Source organism: Melopsittacus undulatus, chromosome 6 (assembly GCF_012275295.1).
Source record: "Melopsittacus undulatus isolate bMelUnd1 chromosome 6, bMelUnd1.mat.Z, whole genome shotgun sequence".
Taxonomy (NCBI): domain Eukaryota; kingdom Metazoa; phylum Chordata; class Aves; order Psittaciformes; family Psittaculidae; genus Melopsittacus; species Melopsittacus undulatus.
In genome coordinates, this window is record NC_047532.1 from 10,098,700 (window position 1) to 10,112,012 (window position 13,313).

The 13,313-nt window shown below is 47.2% G+C and overlaps 3 protein-coding genes across 6 annotated transcripts in view; 1 reads left to right on the forward strand and 2 right to left on the reverse strand.

The window, feature by feature from the left end:
- Window positions 1–2,191: 2,191 nt before the first annotated feature.
- INSL5 (insulin like 5) lies at window positions 2,192–3,897 on the forward strand. Its single transcript, XM_005151187.2, has 2 exons — window positions 2,192–2,366; window positions 3,656–3,897. The coding sequence occupies exons 1-2, from the start codon at window positions 2,192–2,194 to the stop codon at window positions 3,895–3,897; spliced, it is 417 nt and encodes a 138-aa protein (XP_005151244.2).
- A 116-nt stretch (window positions 3,898–4,013) lies between these two features.
- Window positions 4,014–6,482, reverse strand: DYNLT5 (dynein light chain Tctex-type family member 5). Its single transcript, XM_034063511.1, has 2 exons — window positions 6,051–6,482; window positions 4,014–5,512 (listed from the first exon to the last, which is right to left on the reverse strand). Exons 1-2 carry the CDS (start codon window positions 6,480–6,482, stop codon window positions 5,309–5,311), a joined length of 636 nt encoding a protein of 211 aa, XP_033919402.1. The 3' UTR covers window positions 4,014–5,308.
- Window positions 6,483–11,709: 5,227 nt separating this feature from the next.
- Window positions 11,710–13,313, reverse strand: part of SGIP1 (SH3GL interacting endocytic adaptor 1) — a 54,109-nt gene continuing 52,505 nt past the window's right edge. For all 4 annotated transcript variants that reach the window (XM_034064141.1, XM_034064139.1, XM_034064137.1 and 1 more), the window contains 2 exons: window positions 12,780–12,944; window positions 11,710–12,358 (listed from right to left, as the gene is read on the reverse strand). In XM_034064141.1, coding sequence (XP_033920032.1) covers window positions 12,336–12,358; window positions 12,780–12,944 — 188 coding nt within the window. In that variant the 3' untranslated portion in view covers window positions 11,710–12,335. The remainder of the gene's footprint in view (window positions 12,359–12,779; window positions 12,945–13,313) is intronic.

Sequence of the window (13,313 nt, forward strand, 5' to 3'; positions counted from 1 at the left end):
TGTTCTGGCAGGTTCAAGCCATTCCCCTTGGCCTGTCCCTACAGGCCCTTGTCCAAAGCCTCTCTCCAGGTTTCTTATAGCTCCTTTAGGCACTGGAGCTGCTCTAAGGTCTCCCTGGTGTTTTTTATCTCCAGGCTGAACAAGCATCTTGCCTTTCATCCCATAAACCACCACTGAGATGGAAGCTGAGCTCTGAGAGGCACTGGGTGGTCTGGGAGCTGCAGAACAGCCCACACTAGGCACAAGGAAAGACCAACCTTGTTCACCCTCTGACAAATTAGGGTCATATCAAATTGCCATTTAAACTCACTGTTCCCCACTGACACTTTCAGAAAGCTCTTTATATGACATAAGTGTCCAGGCTGCTGGACTATGGTGTCTTAGAGGACTTCCAGAGCCTGACTGCTCACAGAAAATACAGAGGATTTCTACAGATGAGCCACTAAGACCAAGGTTCTCTGTTACAGGAGCAGGGTGACACAAAGCTTGGCTGTAAAGCTCCCTGCCCACCAGCTGACGGGGGCCATAGCTGCCTGCTCCTTCAAGCATTACATCTTGAGACACGTATTTCATAGATACAGAGCATTCAGACCCTTTCATTAGCCTGACAATAAACATCTGATATTTAAACACATCACTGAAGTTAAAGACCATTTATAAGGCATTAACATTTACTTCCTCCTGCATTCTGCACATTTTACAAGGACTGTGCAAGCTCACCCTGGACATAAAATTAATCTTTGTGCATTTTAAAGAAGGACACCCATTAAAGTGAATCATGTGTTAATCATTATTACAGATCTGAACAAAATACACCACATATTTTCCATTGGTGGTTCTAACTATTTACTTACTGATGCTACTGGTAAAAAATGAGCTTTCTGTCAAGGCTGTAACACATTGTAATTCCCCCTGTACACAGTGTAAACTTGTCATCTGGAACATTATGGTGCTGGAAAACACTCGTGGTGCTAGGAAGTGCTTGAGATCTCTTATGATCCTCCTGCATTTTGTTCTTATCACAGAATTTCTGACCTCGTAATTGCCAAGTTTTCTCCTTAAGGCATTTTATTGCAATATGTTTTTATAGAAGCTGATGGCAGCTACAGCCAATGACATCCAAAGCACCAGGAAGGGACCACTCTCATAATCTAACCTCTGGTCCTGGAGCACAGTAACACTGCTCCACCCTGCACCAGTGAACCCACTTGTGTCTTTCAGCTACCACCAAAAAGACAGCCAGGACCCTGATCTGTAGCTGCTCCTGCTCTGTTTAGAGCCATCTCCTCTTTTCCTTGCCTTTTTGGAGACAGGCTACATCCACAAGCCTCCCTGCAGAGCCATTTGAGCCCTGCAGCTGCACTGGTGCTACTTCCAGGCAAATACCTATGGATGCAAACTCACAACCAACTCCATCACTCTGTACAGTGTGTCACAGCCAGTTCACAGCTAGTTCCATGTGCTGCAGGATCACATCCTACCACTTGGCACACCAGGAATCAGAGCAGAGCATCTGCAGGCTCTGGTGCCTGCATGAGCCCCCCTCAGTACCCCATTTTTGTTGTGAGTGACTGTCCAGCACTGACAGGTTACTTCAAAGCATCCACAGTTACCAGCCTGACAAAGAACAAGGCAGAGGTAATGCAAAACCACACAACTGTGGACATCACAAGAGTTAAATCCCTCTTAGTTTGTGATCACCAATAGAAAAAGACCTGATGCCACTCAAACTGTAGTAACAGGCATGACTGGGAAGAGGCTGCATGCTGTGTGGGAAATACACAGGGATGACATTCATTATCTACAAACCATGTAACAAACACCCTCTTGCTTCTGCAGAACATACACATCAATGCTATCAAACTGAGCCTGCACCCTTGAAGCATGTTATATATACCACATATGTTCGTATAGCAAAGCAGTTCCATCAGGAACTCCTTAAGGAGACTTTAATACCTGACCAAAATCCCAGCACAAATCCTGACGCACATAAAAACATCACATCACTGGAAGGAAACAAGCCATCAGCTTGATTTTAGCAAACATTAAGTCATCCTCAGAATGAGCCGTTACTCAGTGGAGCGGACGGGCCCTTGGTATAAAGGTGAGTGTGGCAGCAGAACTCCCCACCTTGGCCTCGCAGATCCCTCCTGCCCCACCAACACCAGCTTCCAAGCACCCCGTCTACAGCATGAAGGGCACAGTGCTAGCACTGGCCTCTCTTGCACTCCTGATCACAGCACAGGAAGGCAAAGGTGAAGGGAACAGCATGAGGCTCTGTGGGAGAGACTTTGTCAGAGCCATAGTCTTCACCTGCGGCGGCTCTCGATGGAAAAGGCACTTGGCTGATTATCAGTACCTGTTTGGTAAGTACTTATTAACACATTACAGTCTTATTGCCCTCTGGAAGGTGCGCTCAGCTCCAAGGGGATTCAGAAGAACCATGTCACCTGCAGATTGCACCCAAGGGCAGAGCTGTGCCCTCGGCTCTTGCTGCTCCCTTGAACAGGCACATCTCAGATGCCAACAGCACAGGCTCTGCCTGGAGACAGCAAGTTTACTGTTTCCTTGCAGCTTGCTTGGCATAGCTTAAATAAAACACATTTAGAATGGGACTTTCCAAATCAACCTGAGAAACCACGAGTTAAGGCCAAGGCTACCACTAGGAATCTCTATAGCCATGACATTTTAAATGTCAGGGACAGCTTTGCACAGTCCATGCAAGTTCTTTACCATTGTTTTCAGTAGGAAACACTGCTTTCCCCACTAGAAATTATATTACAACCTAATATTATAATTAAAGTATGTTAAATACATATTCTGCAATTTAAGTACCTTCATGTGGTGGTGTATATATTTGTATTTATTAGCACAGTTTTAGATAGAGTCAGAAAATTTGGCCATTACAGCTAGTAATTTCTAACTCTGATAGGTTAAAATAACTAGAAAAAGGAAACTAAATGAGGTAGATGAGAGAATTTGAGGCGTTCTACACCTTCAATTCAGTAACCTCTGCTTTTTATGTAAATTCTATCGTAGCAGCAGTTTTAAAGAAACATAAAAAATGATGCTACCTGCAACACCCTACCTGAGTCTGTGACAGAAGAAACCCCTGCTGCTAAACTAAGCCAGAGAACTATGACACCTTTACAAACTCCACAAGGCAGTGCCCACTTGTACCATGGTATTTAAAATGAACCCAAATTGCAAGTGTAACTTAACTGGGAACATCCAGAACTTTGGAATTGTAGGGTATTTGATGCCTTAACACCTGCTTTTCAGGAAACCCACACAGCTCCAGGCTAACAGGCTGGTGAGGTGCCACTGACACATCAAATCATAGTTTTACTCTTCAAAACAAATATATCAGTGTAAGACTGATAAGGCAACTGCTCCTACAAAGAATGCTCTTTAATATAAATCTATGAATTACTGTTTTCTTAACATGTTAATCACAGAATGGGTATTCAGATATCTATTTTAATACTGCCCTGGTAAAACGTCAGTGATCTGGTCCATCTTGGTTGTTCACATTGGAAACACAGAGGATAGATAATACCTTCAGCTCCCTGGCCATTGGCTGGGCTGTCTTTCTAGTAAAGATAACTATTAGAAACTACTCATGATTCCATGACTTCTAATTTTTATGTACCAGAGAGTGAAAATCCCCTGCCTCTCTCACAAGAGAGCAACGGCTATGCTGACCCCTCGATGTACGCAGACCAGAGTCTGGAGACCGACAGCGAAGAAATCCACAGTGTCAAGCCTGAGACAGAGCAGGACTTGCAGCACTCCAGGAAAACATTTATGCTGCAAAAGCGTGAGGTAGCTAAGCTGCTCACCACATCCTGCTGCAGCATCGGCTGCAGTGAGAGGGATATCAGCACCCTGTGCTGAAACACAGCAGATGCTGATGAGGTTTGATATCATGGCTTTCACATAATAAATAATCATGACATAAACCACTATTATTTCAGTTGTATTCTTGAACTGTAGCTTTATTCTCTGGAGCACACGAGGGAATAAAGGCTGAATGTTCAATGTAGTGCAAGCTAGTAAATGCTGCAAGGACAGTTCAGGCTGGAATGCCTGGATGTCACAAAGTCTTCACAGTGGTTTAGAATAAAACTTCTACTCATGAGTACAAATATCTCTTTCCAACTAACTACTGTTCTAGTTCCACATAAAATGCAATAAACCATGCAATTTATTATATGCTCATTCTCTTATGAAAGCCCAGCAGCAGGTTTCAGCTGTGAAATATGGGTAGCAACAAGTCCTTTTTCAGAACCAGAACCAAACCCAGGCCATGCAGACAGCTCTGTTGGAGTACCACCAGCATGTCAGCCAGACCCCACTGCTGCAGCAGGCAGGAGCTGCCATAAGCCATTACCAGCCCCAAACTGGGCCGGCAATAGCCAGGATTTATTTCCTATTCCATCTGCTTCCAGTAATGACTATACAGGGTCCTATCAAGTGAACAGTTAATCTGCACCCAGGGAGGCTGGAAATACACTTCTGAGCTCACAAGGCTGTACTTCCTCTCTTAGCTAGAGGTATCTATCAGCTGAGAACTCCAATTCAAGTTTTCTTTGCTGGATTCAAGCACCTCCAACACAAGGGCCCAGATATGTTAGATCTATATACTTTAAATATGGTATCACTTGAAGATGTTTTTCACTTGATTTCAAACCCTATGGGACTGACTAGTTTCCTCAAAGCAGAACCAGACACCTTCTCCTGGCCACCTTTTCTGCACTCAGGGTGCAAGGGGAGCCAGGCCAGAATGACTCATTCTCCCTTCCTCTCTTCAGCAGGAAGGTTTGAAGGTATCCCTCTGTCCCCCAGGCAGGGCAGGGTAAGTCACAGCACCGAGTTATCACAGCTTGATGGGACAAAGCATCTGCAGCACAGTATGTATATGGAGCCAGGGCCAGCATGTGTTTTTCTGCCTGCAGTTGCCATTTAACAGGGACAGTTTTAAAATGCTTTTGGTTTACTTTCCCAAAATCCGCCTGTGTTTTCTACTTGGGGTTACTCAGTAAGAGCAAATTCAGGAAGAAATGAAGTATTTCAGGGACACCCAGTTCTGAAAACAGCTAGAAGCAGGTGCAAACCAGCCTGCCACAGCAAATCACGTCCCAGAGGAAACTCTGGGAAGTACAATTATTACATTCACCACTGGAAGGCTCATGGTAACCACATTTCAAACAGGTGAAAGTTGCCTTGGTCCTTCACAACCCTTTTCCGCAACTGAAACAGTGAGAGTTAGGCTGGATATTCATTTCTCCTGCTGTTAAACTCTGCCTTATTCAAAATAAACAGCATAGGCATTTGCAACAGCAAACAGTGAAGCATTCTTGAACACGTACGATGAAAACGTATCGCTCACAGGATCCCACAGGCACCTGCTTCCAATCTGGATGCTCGGCTCGTTCAGCTGCCCAATGTGTGTCACCACAACGATCTTGTACCTGGGGCTCACCAGGTCTTTTACCCGCGCTTTAATAACCTGCACGAGAAAACCAAGTTTAGACCCCAGTGAATACCATGTTCTCCTCTGTACAGATTCACAGTTACCTGATTACAGGGGGAAGGAAGAGCACACGGTACCCCTTGCCAGGGAGCAATCCTGAGCCAAATCAGCTGAGACTGAAGGGTCAGGACAGTCTCCCCTCAGCAACAAGCCTGGGTTTAACCAAGGAAGAGTTTGCACACCTGCACTGCTCAGAATTCAGTCACTACAATAACTATACTGTTTTTAAGAGGTCTGATACATACCTGGATTTAATCATGATATCCCTGGGCAAAGCAACCATAGTGTGGAGTTTTTACTACACCGCGTGCTTGGCCAAAGCCACTGCTACTCAAATAAACCTCATCATTAACCCGTATAAACCCACACCCTCCCCAGAGCAACCTTTGGTGCACCCTGACTTCCCCCCAGCATTACTTTCACACTTTCCATCTACATCTGGGCCCTCCCGGCCCCGAGGGCCTCCTCCCTGACACCCCGTCGAGGCGTGAGGACAAAATGGCTGCAGCGGTACCTCAGCGATGTCCTTCACCATCTCCCTGCACCGCACCGGCTCGTAGGGCTGCTCCCTCAGGCAGCTCCCCAGCACATCCCTCAGGATAGCATCCACCGCCGCCACCGGGAAGCGCCTGGGGGGACCTGAGGGGCAGGCGGGGAGATTAAGCTCGGTTTCCTGAGGGAAAACACCGCGTCCCGACCCGAAGCGCCCGGTCCTGGGACCTACCGAAGGGAGGGGGCTCGCTGCCGGCCCCGCCGCCCTGCATCCCGCTCCGCTGCTGAGGGCAGGCGGAATGGTGGGAGCGGGGCGGCCGGCTCCGGAACACGGCTCCCGGCTCCGTGCGGCCGCGGGGCGGCGCTGCCCGCAGCCGGCGCGCACAGCCCGGGGGCCGCCATGTTGGCTCCGTCCCCGCAGGCTCCGTGTGCCCGCAGCGTCCGGCGCCTCCATGGCCCCGCTGTGCCTGGAGGCAGTGCAGGGCCCCGCAGGCTCTATGGGTCCTGGGTGTCCCCATGGCCCCCACAGGTTCACACAACCCCCATGTCCCTGTGGCCCCTGTGGACCTCAGGACCCCATGCCCTCCAGAGGCTCACACAGCCCCCATGTCCCTGTGGCCCCTGTGGACCTCAGGACCCCATGCCCTCCACTGGTTCACACAGCCCCCATGTCCCTGTGGCCCCTGTGGGTCTCAGGACCCCATGCCCTCCACAGGTCTCCACGTGTGCCTACAACCCCCATGGGTACCCATGGCCGCCACAGGGCCGCACATGTGCTTATAGCCCCCATGGGCACCCATGGCCTCTCATGTCCCGACCTGTGCGTAGAGCCCCGTGTGTCACTACAGCCCTGACATGTCCCCATGGCATCCACGGTCCCCTCAATCCTCACAAGCCTCCAGAGCCATGATGCCTCATGTCCCTACAGACTCCACGTATCCTGTCAGGTTCCACGCATCCCCATGGTCTCCGGGAATCATAGAATAAAACATCCCAGACTGGTTTATGTTGGAAGGGACCTTAAAGCTCATCCAGCTCCAACCTCTGCCACAGGCAGGGACCCCTTCCACTGGAGCAGCTTGCTCCAAGCCCCTGTGTCCAACCTGGCCTTGAACACTGCCAGGGATGGGGCAGCCACAGCTTCTCTGGGCACCCTGTGCCAGTGCCTCAGCACCCTCACAGGGAAGAGCTTCTGGCTTTTGTCTAACCTAAACCTCCCCTGTTTCAATTTGAACCCATCACCCCTTGTCCAGTCCCTACAGTTCCTGATGAAGAGTCCCTCTCCAGCATCCTTGTAGCCCCCTTCAGACACTGGAAGCTGCTCTGAGGTCTCTTCTCCAGGCTGAACATCCCCAGTGTTCTCAGCCTGTGTGGCTCCCATCTCCCCACACCTCCCCCCACACCACCCATGTGTTCCCAAGCTGGGATGTTGCACACAGCTCCAGCAGCAATGACGATTTGGGCCAAGGACATGGTAGCCCCTGATACTTCTGCTCCACTCCTCCGGGTCCTCCCGCACCTGCAAGCAAAGCTCACTCAGAAAAGGTGGTGTTTTACAGTTTTTTGTTTATTTTCAAGGAAAAAAAATAATAATCACATTTAAATTGCAGCTCAGTTGGGGATTTAACGTGGTTCTGATGTACAGAATTCATAAACTTTGTTCTGACGCGGGGGTTCGTTTGTTGCAACGTTATGCATGGTAAATAATTGCATATTCAAGATTTTGTGAAATGGGCGATGAGGAGAATGGAGGGGAGACATTTATAAAAAACATTATTTACAAAAAAATGATATCCACATCGTCGTCTTCTACCCTATAAGGCAAGTAAACATTTAAAATACGTTGGTTCATGATTATCTTCAACGAGTCAATACAACACATTCATATTACCAGCGGTCACATACAAAGCTTTGCTGCGAGAGTCCGTGTGCAACAAACCCATACGGCTTTTACAGTGTTTTTTTTTCTCTGAGAACAGTAGGTAAGCAGCAAAGTTTTCATCACAGACTAAGCAGTACCTAGGCCATCGTCGACTAAAGGTATAATATATCTCATTGCACGTTTAGGCAAAAAAGGCCAGCCATTAATTAACTTATTTAACTTAAATCTTAAAAATAGACCTGTGTATCTTAATCCACAAATATTTATAAACATTTTATACACGAGGGAGTTCATAAAATGATACAGGGCCATACCTGGGGAAATCCAATTCGATTCTGGGGCATCCTCTGGGTTCAGAGGTGTCACAGTGAGGTTCTCCTGTGCCCTGTGCCTGTCACCCACCAGCCCAGAGCTCCAAACCAGAGCCCAACCCAATCCCTCTCTCAGACCACAACTAACATCTCCGGATGTTTTATGCCATCCAAGCAACCAGGTGATTTCATCAACTTTGGAGTGTTCTGGAGTGGAAAACCCCTCCTGTGTGGATTACAATCCCAACAGCTGGGCAGCCTGTCTGCAGCCATTCACCCCATGTCCAGAAAGGGGGATTTCTAACAAAGGAGTAAGATTCTGGTATGTTTTATCACATAGTGCTTGGCCTGAAGTCCTGCTCGAGTGCAAACCTTTGAATGCTTGTAATTTTAAGAGCAACTGTCAGCAGCATTATCTGCAGTCCCTCCTAAAGGGATAGGGTTGTGCAGAGTGGGGGTATTTCTTGTAATGAAATAAGAATTGAAATATTGATAATCATAAAAACTTCCTGACTCTGCAAGAAGGATTTTCCTTGGGAAATTGTGAGAAAAGAAAAGAATTCTGGTTATGAAATTAAATCTTTGAGACAGTAATTTTTTACCGAGAAAGTTATTATATAGTGATGCTACAGATTTGGTCACACTAAGCTCCCAAAATGAAGTATCTTAACCAAGATATTTGCAAGTAAAACCAAGAAAAGGGTAGGGGGAAATCACTCCATATTCAGTGTACTGAAGTGGGTTTCTCAAGTGGATGTTGGGTGCTTGGGTAACAGACCCATGGGCTGTATTTCCAAAGTAATAAGATGAAACGGAGCAGAATTCCTCTGTGATGCACTGTGCCATGTGCCTGGCAAAAGGAAACTGCTTTCCTTCCCTATCCCTCCCTGCCTGCCAAAACAGGATGGCATTTTAACATGAAACTTCTCTTTTCCATCTATGTTTTAAAATCTTCCTATAGATAAATCCTGAAAGGGCACGCTGAAGACAAAATTAACTGAAATACCAAATAACAGCACTAACATCATTAAGTCCAACCTGCATCCGGAGTTGTGTAACTTACTCAGTATGAGATCGTGCTCATGTAACAAACCTTTTGGGAGTGAATCCACACGTGTATGCATTAAGAACTCATACCTGCTGGGTAGGAACAGGAGTTTAATGGACAGTGGCCTCCCAGCAAAGTAATAGAAGAAGCTTTATAACAGGGGAGTGATACATAAAATCAAATTAAAAGCTTATTATTTGGTAGCATTTCATAGTACTGAGCAATTTCATAGTTACTGAGAAATGTTGTTAAAGGACATTGGTCTGAAACTGGGGGGAGACTGAGCTGAGCTCTTAGGCAGAAGCTCTTCCCTGTGAGGGTGCTGAGGCGCTGTCACAGGGTGCCCAGAGAAGCTGTGGCTGCCCCATCCCTGGCAGTGCTCAAGGCCAGGTTGGACACAGGGGCTTGGAGCAAGCTGCTCCAGTGGAAGGGGTCCCTGCCTGTGGCAGGGGTTGGAGCTGGAGGAGCTTTAAAGTCTCTTCTAGCACAAACCAGGCTGGGATTGTATGAAGCAGACGACAAAATAACCATCCCTGGGGCACTTTGCCACTCTGCTCAGACACCAGCAAGGCAGCAAAACTAAACCATCAACATGGAGCAGCATCTCCTCACGAAGGTCATGCTGGGAGGGAAAGGGGAGACACATGATCCAACACTCCTGAGCAAACACCTACTGAACTACACCACCATGCAAAAACCTTGCAAAAGCAGTACACAAAAACATCCCAAACTGTCCCAAGCTGCTGGCTTTGATCCCAGTGTAATGGGCTGGGAATAGCTGTTTGGTGTCTCCTGCTGGTGGCTGGAAGGGGACCATATAGAATGGGTATGGGACGTTCTCATCTCTCTACCCAAGCTGCATCCCAGCACCGCCACACACCCGTAGAAGCTACCTCTGTTTTGTGGGACAGCACAAATGGACAGGCTGGGAAGCTTTGGGTTATGAGCTTTTTCATTTAAAAAGCATTTAAAACCCCAATGCTAATGTAAACACTTTGTCTTTCAAATGAAATATAAAGTAAGATAGCTATGTTCTGGTAATATTTACATTACAAAATCCTTATTTTCTGGACTAAGACATAGATCTCTTTTGGAAGCATGAGTTTATAACAATTGTACACAGCATCTACTGATTATGCAAAACCTGATTCTTATAGTTTGCCCTACATCCCTGTGTCGCAAAGGGGAGGGTTACACAGTTTATACGGAATCCTATTTCAGGAGGAAAATTATTAACAGAACTGAACACCCCATCCAGGAGTACCAGCAAGTGTACTTTCAAAAACTGCAAAGGGAAATGAAGCTGCATAACTGAATTGTGCTTAATCTTCTTTTTAACCTGCCCGAGCGGAGACTGAGATGAGCTCTTAGGCAGAAGCTCTTCCCTGTGAAGGTGCTGAGGCGCTGGCACAGGGTGCCCAGAGAAGCTGTGGCTGCCCCATCCCTGGCAGTGTTCAAGGCCAGGTTGGACCCAGGGGCTTGGAGCAAGCTGCTCCAGTGGAAGGGGTCCCTGCCCGTGGCAGGGGTTTGGGAAGGGATAAGCTTTAAGGCTCCTTCCAACCCAAACCAGTCTGGGGTCTATGATTTTGTGTTGGTACCTTTTGGGAGCAAGCACACAAACTCAACCACACTAATGTACACAGGGGTCACCTTAGAACTGAAATATCTCCAGATTTTCTTATTTTCTTTTCAGACAGGCATTGATTTCTGGTTTTTTACATCCCTCCAAGCTGCTCTGTGAGCAAGCACTTCCCAACATGCACAGTCTGAAGTTTTCCAGCGCAAATGCACAAACCTAATCCTGGCAACGTTTGTGACTGTAAAATTAGCACTATTTGTCATCATACACACTTCTGAAGTCCCAGCATCCTGTTCAGCAGACGCTCTCATGCTTCTCTGTGCATCTGAACAGCAACTGCTTTTAATTTTGGAAAGATCACTTTTCCCTCCATATCACCAGATTCTCCCAGGCCATGCACAGGGAAGAGCAGCACAAAGTGCAGGAACCCACATTGGCTCAGGGAAAACACAGAGGGGCAACTTCCGCCCCACAACCTCCAGTTTAGCATTATCTGAACCCATGTGGCTTTCAAAAATGGGGGAAAAAATAACCAAAGCAGGAAAAGCAAGGAAAGGAACATAGAAATGCAACCAAAGAACAGGGAGCTGCTCAGGAAACACATCCATAAAAACAGCAAACACATTTCCAGGCAGTGCTGTAAGCTCAGATGTACTACCCAGCCTCTTAGCCTGCTCATTTCCTTATCTGCATCCCTGCAAAAGGGAAGGACAGGAAGCAGAGAGAGGTGCTTATCACCCATGCACTCACTGCTGGCACTCCTGTGGGTTAATCTGTGGCTGCAGGAGAACACTTGAAGGAGGTTTTTTGTAATGGAAATTTGAAGGAAATACTCTTTGAAGTGACTTCTTTTCCCTTTCATTTTGCCTGGAGCCTGAATTAGGAACCTCCACATTTACATCAATATCCATCTGGAGTTAAACCAGCTAAACCTGACGGGAGAGCTTTTTATTCATCACCGTGAGACATACCAAGGACTGAAGTAAAAATAAATCAGCATGTCAGTTGTACTGAACTCTCTTTTGATGAGGCACCCCCTTCATAACAGCTATCAGTATTGTATTTAAATCGTATATATTGACAAAATGTAATCTACCTCTGTAAGCATTGTGCCATTCAACAGTACTACTATTAAATTTATATACCACAGTTTAAATTACATCCATTTCATGAATGGTAAAATGCTAAAACTCAAGTGTCTAACTGCCAAAATACAGCCTTACTGGAATGAGTACAATTTACAAATACAATAATTACATTTTAAAACCATTAACAATGTTACATCTAGAAGTAAATACTGTAGGACTGGTCAAGACGGTGTTTTCCAAGGAAAGAAAAAACGCTGAAAGTTGTCGACACTTCCAACAGAAATGTCCCCAGTGCAGGATTTAGTTCATTTCCTTAAACTGTAATTAAAACCCGTTCCACGCACAGCAGTCCTTGGGTATTTTTCCATATTATTTTCCATAGACTTGCATAAGCTTCCTTCAGTTATCGGCCAAGTATTTACCTAGAAATGGGATCAGAAATCAGCTGTGGCGACAGAGCAGCCCTGAGTCCTGGGGGATGGTCACCCACCTCCGCCAGACCCTGCACCCAGGGCAACGCATGTGCAGCACATGGAAAAGTACTTGTATTTCTATGCAGCAAAGGGGCAAAAGCTCTTCCTGGAGATGCCCAGCCCTTGCTTTCCATGCAGGACCCATGAGTGGAAAAGAACCCATGAAATTCAAGGCTCTCATAGGCAGCAGCAGGATTTATTTTATGCAAAGGAGCTTTTGCCCTTCTGCCACTGAGCAGCCCCTGTCATGTCCTCATGTAGCAGGACCTCTGCGCTTGAATGGTCAACACGAGCACAGCAAGGGCAGTCCCAGGCATGCCAGCAGAGTGGAGGGGACCATCATGGACATGGATCCCAATGAGGCACCTACCTGCTGCAAACCTCTTCTTGATGAGGGAGAAGCGGTAGCCGGCGCCGACGAGCTCGATGTCGCAGCTGGACAGCGTGCTCCCCTCACTGGTGAACTGCACAGCCAGGGGGGCCGGGGTGCTGGGCCCCTCCGAAAGCTGGAATCGGGCCAGCAGAGACCCCACGCCTGCAATTTAAAATCCCATGAGATCACTACAAGGCCAGAGGGGAATTCTGTGCATCCCAGAGCTGCGTTTGCCAGCAAAGGCAGTGAGATGCTCAAAGAGCTGCAAGTGGAGCACACTGCTGTGGTGGTACCCAACTCATATCCCCTGGGATGGGGGGCAGAGCAAACCCCCTCATCCTCCCAGATCTTATCTTTTCAGACACTGCAGCAATATGATGCAGAGGAGCTGCATCAGTTACATGCGGAGAAGCACTGGGGTTCCTCAACCAGGATGCAGCATGGGGCATCAGACTTCAATGCAGAGGGTCAATGGAACATAAGATAAGGCAAACAACCATGTCCAAACCAGGTGTGTTAATACCCATCAGC